Source organism: Diorhabda sublineata, chromosome 9, assembly GCF_026230105.1.
Source record: "Diorhabda sublineata isolate icDioSubl1.1 chromosome 9, icDioSubl1.1, whole genome shotgun sequence".
NCBI classification, from domain to species: domain Eukaryota; kingdom Metazoa; phylum Arthropoda; class Insecta; order Coleoptera; family Chrysomelidae; genus Diorhabda; species Diorhabda sublineata.
In genome coordinates, this window is record NC_079482.1 from 16,483,395 (window position 1) to 16,501,366 (window position 17,972).

The 17,972-nt window shown below is 31.8% G+C and overlaps 1 protein-coding gene across 2 annotated transcripts; it reads right to left on the minus strand.

Annotated features, from left to right (window-relative positions):
• Positions 1-2,254: 2,254 nt before the first annotated feature.
• On the minus strand, positions 2,255-17,787 carry LOC130448743 (dipeptidyl peptidase 9). 2 transcript variants are annotated; one of them, XM_056786239.1, is made up of 9 exons: positions 17,087-17,787; positions 15,535-15,811; positions 15,017-15,296; positions 14,561-14,774; positions 12,966-13,304; positions 11,712-12,020; positions 11,090-11,312; positions 3,939-4,131; positions 2,255-2,466 (listed from the first exon to the last, which is right to left on the minus strand). In XM_056786239.1, exons 1-9 carry the CDS (start codon positions 17,531-17,533, stop codon positions 2,262-2,264), a joined length of 2,487 nt encoding a protein of 828 aa, XP_056642217.1. In that variant the 5' UTR covers positions 17,534-17,787; the 3' UTR covers positions 2,255-2,261. The 2 variants fall into 2 exon arrangements, 1 of the variants encoding a protein (XP_056642217.1); XR_008910370.1 differs by lacking the exon at positions 2,255-2,466 and adding an exon at positions 5,318-5,551 and having other exon boundaries at positions 4,100-4,131; positions 17,087-17,748.
• Between the last annotated feature and the right edge of the window lie 185 nt (positions 17,788-17,972).

Below are 17,972 nucleotides of genomic sequence, written 5' to 3' on the forward strand. Positions count from 1 at the left end.
AGTCTGGTTCAAGAAGAGGTCTTTCGTTTTCCTCGGATTTATCAGATTGCAACAAGCACATTGATTGGGAGAATAGAAGTCGTAATCCTTATAAATAAATAAAAATTTACAAAATTATAACAGAACAAAAGGTTTGGCATACAGGAATAGGGGATGAAATTTAATACCTCCACAAACATTTGTCGATATATTGTTAAAAGTGCAACCAAAAAATTATTTCAGATGAGAGAGACTGCCATGAAGGCATTTTATAGTTTGCATCGTCAACTTAAATAAAATATTTTCTTGAGAGGTTGTATCAAAGTTAAAGGAATAAAAATAAGGTGCCCTACGAAATAAATTTAAGAACAAAGATCACATTCGTTTACTTATCACTTTTGAAAAGAGAGACTTCATATTCCCGTTTGCAAAAAATATTTTAAAAATACTTATCAGGTAAGTGACGGGCAGATATATGATTGTTGCTCTAAAGAACAAGTTACATCTTTGGTTGATCAGCGCAAAGGCCGCGTTGCAATAAAATAGATGATACAAATGTTATTTCCAGCCTACAGTAGTCACCAGAGCTCACAATCCAAGACGACAATATTTAAATCCTGACTCAAATATTGAGAAGATGTATGAACTATACGTCACAGAATGCGAAAAGAAAAATATAGCACCAGTGGAAGAAAAATATTTTTATAATGTGTTTTCTACACAATTCAATTTACATTTTAAACAACCATCAAAGAATATGTGTCAAACTTTTCAAATAAAAATTAAATTCTCAAACTGATGGAAAACATTGAAAAGAAAACTCATTTAGAAGAAAAAAAATGTTCGTTCATATTTTCTTTTGACCTGGAAAAAGCTTTAGCCTTTCCCAAGTTGACCACATCGGTAGCTTATTATGAGCGGATATGTTTATAATTTTGGATGTCATAAATTCAGTAAAAACATAAGCTACATGAATGTTGGGCCAGAATATGAAAGATCTTATATATATATATATATATATATATATATATATATATATATATATATATATATATATATATATATATATATATATATATATACATTATACATATATACATAACACATTCGGATTGTATACTGGGCAAAACAGAAATATTACAACCGCCTTAAGTTTATTGAAACTTGTTCAAAGTACGGAAATCAGAACTGAATCAATTGTAATGAAATTTTTGGTAAGTGGACACACCCAGATTTTGCCATTATTGTCACGTGCGAAAAAAAATCAAAACATTTTTTCACCAGATGATTGGTAAAATATAATCAAAACATGTAAAGAGAAAGCGCCATTTCATCTAATCCGAATGACCAAACCTTTAGAACAATCAATTATTAACAGAAAAGTAACCGTTACAGGACTTGCAGTAAATTAGCTTAAAATACGCTGGATAAAGTTAGAAAAGCCCATTTCATATAATTCAAACGTGACTCTAACGGAAATTCAGAATTTAAAGCCATTAATGTAAGAAAATCTGTAGTGGTAGACCGTAGTTTGAATATAGATCAGCCTTATTTATTTTTAACATATTTATCTTGTTTATTTGTTGAAAATTGTAAAAAAAAAAAGAAAAAACTACTTTTGATACACATTTCGACAAAAAATAGCACCTAATATCTGAAAACTATTGCCAGCATAGTTTTTGATTCTTCACTTTATTTAAAGATTGTGAAATATGGTGCTGTCCTTTGGAAAACTATATGGGCAATGGCAGTTTTTCCACTAAAACTTACTTAACACAATCGAGTGTTTGACTGTATTGCAACTTTTTTTCAATACATTTTATTCATACCGAACTCACAGTTTACTGCTACTGTATTACTACTTACAATTAAACAGACACAAGTTTCTACACCCAAGTTATCGTCCTGAGAGAGCAATAGATAAACTAAAAAGAGTCAGATAGTTAATTGAGAGTGTTACAGTAGTGGCAATTAATAGTGTATTCAGTATGAATATCCCCAATGATTTGAAAAACTCCAACTTAGGTATAAATCCAATTAATAGATTAAGCTTTGCTACGACAAAATTAGCAAAATGTGAAAACATTGTTATTATGTAATAGAAAAATTTATTATAAAAGAAAATATAGAAGAAATGATTTGATTCAACTGCAAAATCTTTCACTGGGACCACCATCACCATTAACAAAACTTTGATGGTACTGAACTTTTTTGACACTTTCAAATTGTTGACATACACCCTGTTATTAAATATGATCAAAGTTAATCTCCTTATATTATTTCTACAAATTGTTTTGTAAAAATGATAATAAAGTAGTTTCATAATGTTTGCTAGCATCAAGGTGGCGCAGAGAATGCCTTTCGTTGGGATAAATTTGCAATTGATACGGTTTTCCACCTTTTATAAGGCTATTAATCAGCTGGCTAGTATGGTAGAAGTGTACATTTTCATCTATTAAACCGTGGATGATCAGCAATCGGTTTTCCCTGTTAAAAAATTAAAAAATTTATTATATATAATTTCATATTGAATTTCAATGAGGGCTACTGCTTTTGAATTTTCTACTATAGGCACAAGTGGAAAGTGAAGTCTCTGAAATGAATTTGTTAAAACACAAGAATGTTTTGAAAGTTTTGTCCATTTAAATAATTACTAACGGCTGTTGAATGAGAATTATGTAATTCAGAAAACTGTGTCCTCCTTTTTAAATAGCACAACAATTCAGAATCTATATTTTTTTCAGTTTTTATTTTACATTACTGTTTTCATATGAGTAATGTCAATTTCAAGCTATACTTGAAGACCTCACTCTCCAACTGTTGAGTAAGAAAATTATATTCCTCATGCTCAGTGTAATTATTTTTGGAAAGTACTTTGATGCCTATCATAATTATTATTTGTCATTGGCACTCAAATTTTCAATCTTCTGACATTTTTATACAAGCAATCACTGACAACGCTCAAACTGTTGAGAAAAATTACTTAAACATGTCAACTACTGTTCAGTAAGTGATTGACAACTGATATATAAATGAAAGTGAATGTTTAGGTTCTCGTCATCCTAACGTACATGTTCACAGGAGTGAAGTTGTAAGTTCAATTATCCTGCAAAGAATATTAACAACGAGATTCACCAAACAAATGTATACAAATGAGTTAAACTCATGTAAATATTTAAAATTTGTTTTGGAATATATACCAGATGGCCAGATAAAAATGTTAAGTACTGTATCTTGTAGGTCTGTAATTATTGGGACAACCTACAAGGGCTGAGACAGGCAAAGACTCTTCTGGGAAACTATAACCAGAGTAAATCTGCAGAATGTATCAAACTAAGTAAGAACAATCTACGAATACTAACAGGAGTTCTATCAGGGCACTGTCGCCTCAACAAACACCTGAAGACGCTAGGCCTAGCAGATAATGGGAGTGTGATTAATGGATCAGCTGTAAACACTGGGTTCTCCAGTATCTCAGCAAGAAAGGGGGACACAGTAGATTCAAATCCATACATACAATAGTTTAAGTTCATTAATCTATGAAATGTAACAAATGGCAGATATATTTATTAACATTGTTACATTAACCTTTTAGATTCAGATGAGTCAGTTCATTCATATCTTTATTATTTTCCCAATTAATTTAAAGTACATTATTTTATTTCATAAAACGTAAGCATATTTGCTGGAAGTAATATCGACGTACTATAAGCTAGTAGAGAAAGAATTGACTATTATTAAAATATATATTAAACGAAAAGGTCTTCCAAGTTTTTTCAATGATCCCGACCTTACAGTTCAGATTTTCGATAAGAATAACAATCCTCACAAAAAGATTTCAATAGTTGTTATGATTACTAAGTAAATTGTTTTAAAACTTTTGAGATTGCAAATGAAACTGTATTCAAAGTAGATTGTAGATAAATATAAATATTAATGACATTTGCCTATATACTTACTCTTCAGGAAATTTGCTGATATAATTCAAAACGTTCCCATCATGATACCCTTCAGGATTATATTCAGGTAAATCCATATATCTTTCTGTATACCCTGTGTCATACAAATTCCAATTTGTTACAGGAGCTCCTGCTATAGCTATTTTGAACACGTCTGGATAATTAATTAGACCCATTAAACTTAAATAACCGCCTAAAAAACACATATGTATATTTTTTTGATACTACATTTGTAAAAAAACATTAACGCAGCATTTATTAGCTTTTTAAAATTAGAAATGTTCCTTGATTTAGATTCGTCCTTATGTTTTCTAGATTATTGATTTTAATCACCAGTGAATGATATGCAACAAGTTTTCTATTGGTTTGAAGTCTGGATAACATGATGGCTATTACAAAGTATAAATTCCAACTTCTATTTTCAACAATCGTTGCGGCCTGACGTTATCTTTCCTTCTTTATATGGAGCACTGATACTGATGTAAAATGTCTTGTATGTACATGCAAGCTGTCATAGTTCTATTTTTTGGGACTATCGGATTGGTGCATACTATCAAAGAAATGCCTCCCCAAACCATAATAAATTATCCTTCCAATAATGTTTGTTATCTATTATATAATTTTACATACAATAGTATAGTTGGCTTGTGAAGAGCAAAAATCCCCCCTCAATATGAACTCAATTTTCCTGTTCTCCGACCAATTTTTTTTTTCTTAGGCGATGTATGGTTAATATAGGACATCAGGCAACAATGGTAGGTTTCAAATTAAATTCCTTTAAGCAAAATGGAATAATTTCAGCACTAGGTATGATGATGAGTGTTTTGACTTAATATGTTCCCTGTGCTGCTCTACTGACACGATCTGTACATACAAACCATAGAATGATGATTGCAAATTGAAACCTATTCCAGGGTACTTGGGTACATTCAGCGCAAGTTAAATTTTTATTTAGATGTTCCATGAAAAAAAAATTAAATTGGAAAATAATATCCCAAAAAATTTAATTTGCGTGCTCTATACATGGAAACTTTTTCTTTTCTTTTTCTTCCACTTTCCCTATATTCTCCAATTTCTTCATCTCTTGAGATGTCTATATCCATGATTTGGCCCACCTCTTTAGAGGTCTGCCTGCTGGTCTTCTGGTGGTTGAATGCTTTTTTCGCCATCCAATCCTCCCCTATTTTGTGGACGTGTGCCTTCTACTCTCGTTTCCTCCTCCTACCCATCAAACTATAACTTTTAATTTGGTCGCAGGCCTATCTAATGTCGGAGCTGCGTTATCTATTCCAGCTATTAATATAAGATTTTCCATCTCTGTTGTTCAGAAAAATTCAAAAGGTTAATATGAGACGTCCAGTAGTTTTGTATATACGCACCTTGCTTGAGGTAGTCATGAATTTATTGAGGCCTTCTTGGCTTATATGCGTGCTTTCTAGTAGATGTTTCTATTGTTCGATGTTATAGTTCCTAGATTGTTGAAGTTCATAACTTTTTCTTTTATTTTATCGTGTATCTCTTACTTGCAGCGTACTAGATCTTTACTTAATGTCATTCACTTTGTCTTGTGGATAGAAATCTTCATATCGAACTGTTCTACCATTCGGTCGAATCTGAAAAGCATTCAATGCATTTATCTTCGCCTTCTGCTATGGGAACAGTATCATCTGCATAGCATACAATTTGGAGACTCGCTGCTTCCCATTGTGTATTCTCTTCCTGCAGTTTTGGCTCCGTTTGTTTGCACTCTAGGACAAGATTGAAAAGCATTGGACATAGATTGTGCTGTATTATTGTGGTTTAGCGAGTTAAGTTCTTTGACTATTTGTATCACTTTACTCGTTCTTCCTGTAAAATTCGTATATAACATATATGAGTTTTACCCTGTTGAAAGGCTTAATTAAGCAAGCCTAGTGAGGCTGGCTTATTATACTCTATAGTTTTTTCTATAATTTGTCTCAATATGAATTCTTTGTCTATTGTGTCTGCAGCCTTGTTGCTCTTTAAATAGTGAGTTGCCACCATACTTAATCATTTCGTTGCTGATATTGTCCGGTCCCGGATGCTTCCTATTTTTCAACCTTGATATCGCCGTTTCAACCTACCCCTGGCTGATTTCGAAAGTATTAGTCTCTTGTTCCAGTGTGCTAGGGGTATCATCTTGGTCATCTGATTATAGGGTCTTAAAGTGGTTTGACGATTCGCTCGGTGAGATCTTAGCCGAAATATATTCTCTAGTAGGTATTTTTCTGAATCATATCCATAATATTCTTCTTCAACCTCCATAAAGATAATGCTACATTTCGATTGACAACTTATACTCTCGTTTTATCTCCGTATTTTCACGTTTACTTGTTTCATACTATAATACTTCATTGGTAAACCGAGATTTTTGTTTTTTGTAGAAGACATATTGACTTTTCTTTTGCCAAGTGCTTCCTCTGCTGCTGCCAGAATGTTAGTCTGCTGTCCAAGAGTTTTTTGAAATCCCAACGTTTTGATATTTTATTTGATCTTTATCAAGGCTAAAAATGTGTGGAACAATATTAAAAGGAAAGTGGCTGAAGTTGGATTACAAACTTGCTTTGTACAGGAATAGAATAATATGAAGTGCTTACTCAGTCTTAGTATTGAGAATCATCCATTCCAAAATGAAGTGACTAATATACAACGTAGATTTATCAAATCAGGTTTTAATTTAGAAATTAAAGTAATTCTTTGGAAATTAGAAAAAGAATTGGGATATAATTAAATATGAGGTAAGGTCAATTTTATCACTGGAAATAATGCATAATTTCGAAAATAGGGCCACTTGTAGATGTAATGTATGTTTTAACAATGTAAAAACTAAGAATATTAAGAAAATTCATAACTCATGAAGAATTCATTAAAAAAATTACTCTAAATTAGATATACCAATGGAAGTAAAAAGACTTCTGTGTGCAGGTCCAAATTTTTAGTTATCAAGAATTTCCATTAACAACACTCATTAAAGACCTACAATATTGTATCTCTTGTGTAAGTTCCAATGAAGACGATAAATCTTACCTTAGATCTAGAACTGTTAATATATTGAAAAATTGCTATTTCCTTTTGACAAATGATAAACGAAACGAACAAGTCAGGAGAGATTTCTATAAAACAAAACAATTCGTTTGTGTTAACAATGGTATCATTGTATCTGGTTCAGACAAGGGAAATGAATCATGAATAAGAAGGACTATTTTGAATGCATTAATGAAATTATATCTGACGTTAATAATTATGAATTATTGAATAAGGATCCAACAAACATATACCAACGTAGAGCGAATGAATTAGTCAACAAATTGGAAATAGTCTCAAAAGCTAAAGGCAAAACGATGATAACAAATAATGCAGTTGTACCGAAAATTTATGGCTTATGAAGAAACTCACAAACCAACCCTAAACATGAGGCCAGTAGTGAATTGTATTAATTAACAAGTTAATATCGCCAATAATCACCACGTTTGTACATAATGTAAAAAATTCTTATGGATTTGTGGAGTCAACAAAAGATATAACACTGGAAAATGGTTATATTTTGATATCTTTATACGTAGTATCACTTTTTACCAATATACCTAGAATTTTAGTAAATAACATCATTAAGAATCATTGGAGATACCTATTGGCATACAGTATATACAGTATAATTTGATTATAGAATTAATTGATTACTTATTTGGATCTAGTTACTTTTATTTCAATGACAGATTTCCCATACAACTGAAAGGCACAGCCATGGGAAATCCTGCTAGCCCAGTTTTAGCAAATTTGGTCATGTATGTCCTGGTTACTGAAAGTTTGAAGCAAATACCATTTCCAGTTAATTTTGTTAAAATTTATCCCATTTTAGCCCTTCCAAAGCAACAAATTGAGATAGTAATATGTACCTTTAACTCCTATCATCCCAATCTCAAGTTTATCTTTGAGGAAAAATTAGATGGTGCTATACCTTTCTTGGACACATTAGTAATTAGGCGATCGAATGGTAAATTTTTATTAAATTGATTATCCAAACCTTCAGCTTCAGGCCAACTTCTCAACTTTTATTCGAACCATCCTTGGAGACATAAATTAGGGACGATAAAGGGCTTATATACAGGGTTCAACATCTAAGTAGCCCTGAATTCTATACTAATAATAATAATGAAATCAGACAAATTCTCAATGTTAATGATTACTCAAAAAACCTGGTTAATAAAATTATAAATGAGAGCAATTATAACGTAATACAGGTACCTCGAAACGAAAATAAAATGTATTGTAAATTTCCTTATATTAGAGGACTATCAGAGAAACTTGGAAACTGTTTGAAAACGCACTCGTCAAATAATTGTGAGCTGGCAATCTACCCAATAAACAAATAGCTCAACTCCAGCATTCCAATGTGATTTATAAAATAAATTGTTTAGACTGCAATAAAAATTACATTGTTATGTAATCAGTACTTGAAATTCAGAATATACCAGCATGAATATGATTGTCGAGAACATAATAAGAATAAAAAAGATAAAACAGCTCTGGCCCAACATCATTTCACTGAGGGTCACAACTTTAATTTTGATGATGTGAAAATTCTAGATAAAGAGCATAAATATGCAAAAAGAACATATACAAAAAACTGAATGTAACAGTTTATAACCGCATGGATGTAGCCAATTTTGCGGTCCAATATAACCATCTTTTGAATGTTTATAAGTCAACACACAATAACCGGACTAGTACTGGATAGTAATAATTAGAATAATTCCAACAGTTTTTACCGTTCATAATTTTGTTAATATTGGAAAAATTTGGAAATATTCATTCACTGATAGATCTAAAAGAATTATCTCTTGTGTGGAATATGTATTTTATCTTTTGACTGAAGTCTAATAATTTAAAAAGGTATGTTGTTTGCACAGGTTTTTACTTATATGTGTATGTGTATTGGTTTCTTCAAATAGCTTTTTCTTTGTCCTTCTGTTTTATCATATAAAAATGCAGCCTTTTTATTAAATAACACTACCATTGACGTGGTTGAATCTATACCTAACTGTACTGAATCTCATCAGTACTGAACTTATCCACCTCCTTAACAGTTTATTATGCCCTTAATGAGTCGCATCTCCGTTATGCCCTTTCCTTCAGGGATACGTGGTGTGACTCAATTTGAGTGAATCTCCAAACTACAAAAGAGAGCTGTTAGATGTTACTCGATATAAACAGGAGAGCTCGCTGCAGGAACTTCTTTAAAAGATTCCTCCTTGTTTATGCATCTTTGAATCCGTTTGCCTAATTTGTAAGCAAACTTCTCCAACTTCAGAATTAGTTGAGGGCATATTTTACAATGCAAGAAAAATGCACAATCACTTGCCAATTGAAATCAAATCGATATCATTTTTTCCCTCATTTCGTAATAATTTGAGGGCATATTTACTGGAAAGTGCCATCCACTCTGTAAAGGACTCTATTCTAATAATAATATTTTAATTGAGGACATGCTTCTTACTGGTTTTAATTTGGTATGGACTTATATACTAATTATTACCTATAATTTCGTTACTCATTGTGGTTTTCTTCTGTATATTGAAATTTTATTTGTATCTTTATTTAGTTATTTTTATGTTTTTTTTTAGTTTTTACAAACTTTTGTCTACAAATTGTAACAATTCTTTGACAATAAAGCATTTATCTCTCTCTATACAACAATTTTCTTATTTGTTTATGTTATATAATTTGTCTTAGATGCAGTGTATCCTATTCATTTATATATACATGTATAGATATTTATATTGTTACACTGATTATTGTTTTACATCTAATTTCCCAATTTTATGTTTACTTGTTTATCTTCGTCAACGATTGAGTTATTATGTACCATGTATTTTTAGCCTTGATAAAGATTAAATGAAATATCGAGACGTAGACATGTTAAAAAACTCTTGGACAGTTTACTTGGACTTGGACATTCGAAGTTACATACTTGGAAGGACAATAATTTCAACAATGACATCTTCACGTTAGTTTTCACCTTTTGCATTGCTAGTTCTACAGTATCTTGTGGTGGTATCCGGTTATTCTAGATCTTGTGTGATAGACATGTATCATATAGTTTCCTGGAACTCACGCACATTAGTGACTCTATATTGAATTTTTCTTTGCTTACCAGCTCTTTCTTTCGAGAATGCCCAATCTTATTTTACAAAGGACCAACTGATGGCCCCCGCCCAACTCTGATGATGCAAGAGATCGCACATACAGGATTTGGGATCTGTGTATGTTTTTGTTATTAATAATGTAATCAATGACAAATTAGTAGCCTCTGGAGTTTGATTCTGTTATCTTATATTATAAATTTTGATAGGAAAAGGTATTATTTATTCTGAGTATGGCTGCATAGATCCACAAGAGCCTCACCATACGCTTTGATTATTTCTTCGAGGAATCGATGTTTCACACTATCTATAACTTGATTGTCCAATTCTTGCGTTGAAACCTCCCACCAGAATAAGTTTGTTCCCTGTTGGTATTTTGTTTAGTAATGCCTGTAACTTCGCGTTGAGATCGTTCATTTCTTGTTTCGGCTTACTTATGTTTGGTGTGTGCATACATTCTCACTATATCTAAATTACCCTTCTCTAATTCCAAAATTGTGATAAACTCCAGAACTAGCTCTTTGGTATTTTTTAGTTTCAGAAAGTGTGCAAAGGTCAGTCGTTCTTGGATACTGCTCCAATATTATCACCTGGTCTTTTTCGTTTCAAAAGCTAACATTCCAGAACGCTAGTCGCAGCATATTTGTCCTTCATACTCGTTTTTTCCTTATTTGTGCCTTGATATACGTCCAGTTTCTGAAGCTTGTTCATAGATGAGACCAATAACCTGCCTATGGTAAAGAGACACGCTTGCATGGAAACTAAATTAGTTTATTTGGAAGATTTCCAATTATTTCCATAATTTTTCTATAAGAAAAGACATACTGATAAATTTTAACACAGGAGAAAACATTTTATTCCAAAGGCTGATAGAGATGGACATCATTGGGAAAAAGGAAAAAATATTTTGGAGTAGCACAATAGTTTTTGATATTGATAGTGGATATTAATACTATTGGAATAAGAAGAAATTTTTAACAGGCTTACCATAAGACCAACCATGAATAGCGACTCTATTTAAATCTATATAGTTAAGACTTTCGGACAACCATTTTAAAACTTCTACTTGATCTTTCAATTCTACAGTACCCATCCGTCTTTTTATATAACTCTCAAACTGTAATCCTCGGTGCTGAGATCCTCGAGAATCTATGGCTACTACACAGTAACCCCTAGCAGCCAACATGTGCATCCTTAATTGCCTCATGCCCTATGATAAAAAAAATTGAAAAACCGTTAACATTGTTTAGTATCTAATCTAAACTAAAATTTGTACGAATATCATTATTGGATTATCCACGAATTATCTCCACTTTAGATTCAAGAAATATCACAAATCGAGTGTGAGATGGTCAAAAAATTCCTCCTCCACAAACGTCTCACAAAATTTTAGTTTATGCTTCTAAATGTTCTTAGTTTTAGGTCTCTCCTGATTAAAAATTAGTCTCTTTCATAGTTTTTAAAAGACAGATGAAAATTTCACTAATTTTGAATCAGAAGAGACTTAAAATCAAGAACATTTAGAAGCATAAACATATCAAAAGGTCTAAGAAATAAGAAATTGAAAAAAATTCAGTTTACTTATTATCTTACTACAAAAACAACTTACCTTGAAAGTATTTGATACTAATTGCACCTCAGGTCCCCCATATACATTTAAAACAGTTGGATATTTCTTCCCAATTTCAAAATCATGGGGTTTGAATACCATGGCATATAAAACATGCCCCGAACTAATTTCATGAGTAAATAATTCAGGAGAATAACATTCACTGAGTAATGGTGGGGTCTCCATAAGATAGCCTAAAGGAGTTAAAGTAACACCTTCCACAGTCCAGTCTGTATGAACTATTTTAAATACTTGGCAGTCCGGTGGCCTCTGTATATTGCTGTACACTGTTACTATCATTGAGCAATCCTAAAATATTCATTAATTAATTTTTATTGTTACGAACTCGTGTAGAATCAATTTCTAGAAAGGCCTTTTTATTTATCTGTTTTTTACTTCCTAGAATTCTAGTCCACTTCTAGTACAAATTCGTGCTTGTTTAGCAGCGAGAGTCAGTTTATAATTCATAGTGAACAGAACGAAATACTAAAAAGCAACCTGCGAATTTAAATAACTTATAAAAGTAGTGAATATTTAATTATATGAGTAGTGATAAGTTAATTATAATATTGGTAAAAAATAGTTGAAATAAATAAGAAAAATATTACATTACAATGAGAAACTAATTAATGAAATGTCACAAAACTAAGTTTTGAACTAGTCAGCTATCGTCAATTGAACTGATATGCTAGAGAAAAAAAGTGAGTTGAGGAAATAGTATATTATATTATAAGGATTAAAAGTGCAAATAGCACACCTTGTAATCTTTACATCATGCCTTGACAGGCTCAATGAATTGGGGTATTTAGAGAAAATTTAAGTATTCCAAATATCACATTTCCCACTATATGATGAGTTAAGAAAATTGAAGGAAACCTACAAGAGAAATAACTGTTGATAGTGCTACAAGTAAAGCATTTGTATTGTGAATTTTGAGAAGAGAAATACCACCCTTCAACTACATCAGGAAATGAATGATGATGATTTTGGTTGTAGATTAGAATTTTTTGTAATGCTTATAAATAGATACCAAAAGAAACTGAGGTATCCTACTTTATCCAGCTGCGAATATATTTATTTTTATTCGCTGCTATATCCACTTTTTATACACAAGTGTTTTGTTATGTATACTCATTTTTAAAAGTGTTTCTTTCTATTTTTTATAAGTGAAAGAAGTTTCCATTAAATTGTTATAAATATTCAAAAATTGTAACAACTCTTTCATTCTTCTAATAGATAGTCTACACAACTTACTTTATTAAAATCCACAGAATAAGAATATCCAGGCCTCGTTAATAATCTAATTTCACCGGGCCTTCTCAACGAAACTACATACAAATGTTTTTCCAAAGGAGTTTCTTTTAAACCCATAAAATATACTAACTGTCTTTCATTATCAACCCAAAGATTTTCACCCAATACCTCCCAATCACCAAGAGTTAATGCCACTTTAGATAAAATTTTTGGCTGAAGAAAGACATAATCCATTGTTTCTGTAGTTTCCACTATCCCATTAGTATATGGCAATATTTGTGCTGAGATCAAATACAGATGCCGGAAGCCAGTTTCTTCAGAGGCCCAAATAAACTGTACCTGAAAAATTAACATAAAAATAAAGTCATTAAAGTTAGCAGAGCAATATGAGCAGACAGAAAAAACAATAAAAGGAAAATTAAGTGCTAGTGAATTGCTATATTACGAAATTTTCCCCTGTGAGAGTTTTTGAGAAATTGGCTGTTCTGCTAACTTTAGGAAAATATTAACAGAGCAATGCAAAATATGCAAAATCAATAGCTAATTGTAGAAGTAGAATGCTTCCATAATCAGATGTTAATTGAATGCTTTGTTGTTCAATAATAGAAAAAAAATTTTTGTAAAAAAAACTTTTTCCTATTCTTGAACGTCACGAAAAGAATTACTTTTCCGTGTTTTTTCAGCAGGACGCTATAATTGGTGAAGAATTAAAAATTAATTTCTTCGGATTTTCTTGACAGAACCCTATCATTAGTTAAGAATGATACCTAACAACAAATCTTGCTTCTTTTGCGGGGCAAATTTCTACTTTTTGTGTCATCCGCCAGAATTTCATTAGCATTCATAGAGCATTTAATTATAAAGGCCCTAACGAGGCCACACGAATCTATAAATCTTTACCAATGATGATCTGCTGAGAAAATTCGGAAAAGTAATTTTTTTCGTGACGTCTAAGAATAGGAAAAACTTCTTACAGAAAATTTTTTTCTACCATTGAACAACGGAGCATTTAATTATATTCTGCTAACTTTTTTCTCAACTTAGCAGAACATCCATTAAAAAAATGTACTAAGAAAATGTGTTCCATTAAAAGAAAATCCACATCAAGCATAACCAACTAGAAATATTTTATATGAAACTAAATCCTCGGATGAGAATGTTATATATATTTTTTTAATAATTATTATGAGGATTATCAGCAACACAAGGAACTAATACCAAGTAAAATAAGTCAAAGAATCGGCTACAAATTCTAAATTCAAATTTTGGTCAAGAAATACGCCAAATAGCTTGTTAATAGGTTGACAGATTCGTTAACAGTCAATAATAATCTTTCAGAGGATAAGGGGAGAAGAAACCAATCTATCAAAGTTTAAGCCTATTAAAATCGACATATTCTCTAGGTAAGTAGCAATTATTCTGATGTCATAGTACTCAAACTTCGTCTTTTTACTTCTTTACTTTACTTTATCAAAGTCTTCACCTACCAATTTAATTACATGCAATAGTGCTCCAGTCATTGAAACTTGTTTGTTTCCAATGACATGCAGATGTCAAAGTGCAACAATTTTAGTTAGAAATAAATCTATGCTTACCTCATTATTGTCAGTTGTCGGCAAGAAGTGCAATAAGTCATGTACATTAATCCATATATTTGACTCTTGGGAAAATATAACTTGTACTATTGGACTACTGTGATGAACAATACTAGTATCTTCATAGATAGGAAGCACTTCAGTGAAATTACTGAGGGAAAGTAATACTAATTCTAATTTTTGTTGGCGTCTATCCAACATTTGAACCCAAATGCTAAAACATTTTTTCAATATTAATGTAATATAAACTTATATATATGTAGCTATTTTAAGATTATTTCCATGGAATTTTTCCAATCCCAATAATCGTAACCCCTAACATTGTGATATTTGTGCTTAAATAATTAAAGGCAGCTGCAATTTGGCATAGACTTCCTGTTCTTCTCAGCATGATTCAACTTTAAAAGTAAAGTGTGTGTGAAGTGCAAAATGATAAGAATCAATCTAATCACTTACTATTCTGCATTTGGTGTCCATCCTGCTCTTACTACATACTCCATCCAAGGAAATAATAAAGAAAGAGAGAATTGCAACTCTAACATACAAACATCTACTATTTGAAGGTGTTCATTAACTTTAAATTCTATCATCTTGAGATATGACTTAGAATTGGCACAGCCAGCTCGTGGAAATCGAAATTCTTCCACTTCCCCAGAATCGGATTGAGATGACGGAAAACAAAAAACTTTGACATCACCTTCATCTACTTCTTCATACAAAATTCTATACACACCACCTAGAACAAATTGATATTTAGAACAATTGCTCTAAACACAATATAATTTAGAATAAATAATTTTACTTTTGTTTGCAGGTGCATAGTACACAGAAAAATAGGTTCCAGTGTTGTTAATAGATCGATATAAATATGTTAAAAAATATAAATATCTATATTTTACATATTTTTTGTTTCCACTGTTTCATTCAAATATATTAAAGGAATGAAAATTAAAAAATCAATTCTGCATTCTTACCAGCTGATTTTGGTTGCCACCAATATCCTTGGTATCTAGAAAACTCTTCTTGCATAACATAAGAAGGTACTCCAGCACAAAGAGGGTCATCAGCCAAATTTCTTCCACCTTTGTGGGCATATGTTAATCTAACATTTGATCCAGATACTGTATGTGTTATCCATATGTCATGATTACAAATATAAGCTACCAAATCTGGATTTGAAGGGCATATTTGAGAGTTTATTTTTGCTCCGGAGGCAGTCATACGAAGTTTTGTAGGAAACAGTTGGCCATTCTAAAAATTAATAATATAAATTAACAATAAGCTTAAACATCTCAAAAAATATTAATAAAGGAAGATAGGTTTAACAGCAGAATAACAAAACTTGCAGTACAATCTAATGCGTCAATTTTTGTGTCAGCTTTGAGATTTCAGTTTATTCAGTTAGCAATACCATGTAATTTCAAATAGGTGTATAATATGAATAGAACATAAACGATTGTAGAAACTAGTACAAATTGACAAACTGACCTTAAAAAGAGGCCAAACCTGGGACATTCCTCGGGATGAAATACTAAAAAAGTTTAGCTCTGAGAAAAAAATCACCTCAATATTAAGCTGTAGAAGCAAGTGGTATCAAAACACCATATGATAAATGAACAAAAATGTCATAAAATGGTACACGGATGGCTGTAAAATAGAAGACAGAACTGGAATACGAGTGTGCAGGCATATAATCAAATACTCTGAAAGCATGGACAACACAGCAATCCTGTACAATAGCCAAGCAGCCACTAGAGCTCTAAGCTCTAATGTAATTAAATCTAAACTAGTTTGGGAATGCCTGGACAAGTAAGAAAAATAAAGTTACCATGCAATGGATTCTGGGACACACACAAGTGGAAGGAAACGAAATAACTGAAAGACTTGCTAAAGTAGTAGCAGACAAACAGAACAAAAAGGAAAGCACTGGAAATAAGATAGACAGAGGTAAAACCAGTCATGGGGACAATCTACAGGGGCACAGACAAGTAAAGACTCTCATTGGGAAACCATAATCAGAGAAGATCTGCTGAATGTATCAGCCTAAGAAGAACACCCAGAAGTCCTGTTGTGGCACTGTCGCCTCGATTGACGTTAGGCTTGGTAGATATTGCAGCATACAGATTTTTTGCACACTGGACTACATTATCTCGAAGTGTGTGACACTATGGAACTCCAGAGCACTACACCTGGGAGTCTGTGAAATAGAAAAGAAGATCTCTAGCAGCTACAACCATCCCACATTCTAATCTTTCTAAGAGGAGTAGTATTAATAGACCAGCTCTAAATACTGGGTTCCTCAGTATCGCAGCAAGAAATGGGAATACAATAGATCCTATGGGTCCCGGTGTACATAATACCCTAATATACATAATAACATACAATACTGACTTATATTTTAATCCAAAAGATACTTATACTAATAACATACAATACAGCAGGGCTTCTTAAACTGCTTAGTAGAATTTTAAAGACTATATTATTATTATTGGCCCAAATTTCAATAATATTTGGTATTACACTTACTGAATAACCATTGTCTACACATTGAAATAAACTGCTGGCAGCTGGAAAAACTATTTTTCCAGATTCACTGTGAATTTCATATGAATTTATACCCCAGGTTGTCATTCGTTTTCGCTCCCACAACAGTTGTTCTTCCCTAGAAAACTTATTTGATGATGAAATACTTGGAAAATTTGATTCTATTACACACTGCCACTGCAATCTTAAACTAGTTGGTTGATTAGTATTAGGTACATCAGCAAACAGTAAAGTAGTCTCCCAACCATTTTGAGGAGTGCTCAAAAAATATATTCTAGATCTACCATCTTGTAAAGTCCTAAATGTTATAGAAGTTGGTACCATGGTAGACAAACTAGAAAGTTGTCTTCTTAGATCACTAACGACCCCTTTGAGTTCGGACCAAGTAAGTTTTCTGTCATCTTTTTCTCTATCCATTTTGTTTTGCATAAAAATTGGCTGATATTACATCTGTTTTTTGGGTTAATCAAGTTTCAAAAATAGAATCGTACTGAACACAGTATAGATACATACTTCTAATACTGTATTTAAAAATTCATGAACTTCACAACAAGTTTATTGTTGAATCATCTTTGTCTGAATTTAACAGAAGTTAATACAAAATTCCAGTTTTCTGACCCAAATAAAACACTAACCTTACTTAAATACTTGTAGTATTGTCATTTACTATCGATGTCACTAATGTCACATATTTATACCATAAGCGATAGAATGTCATCGCCAGAGATGCCAGATCTCACGATTTATCGTAAGATCTCACGACTTCATGTTCAATCTTACTATCTCGTGATATTTGTTATTCTTAATCCCTAATACTCCAACATCACTGACATAAATACATGAAAAGACAACTAAAAATGTTTCATTA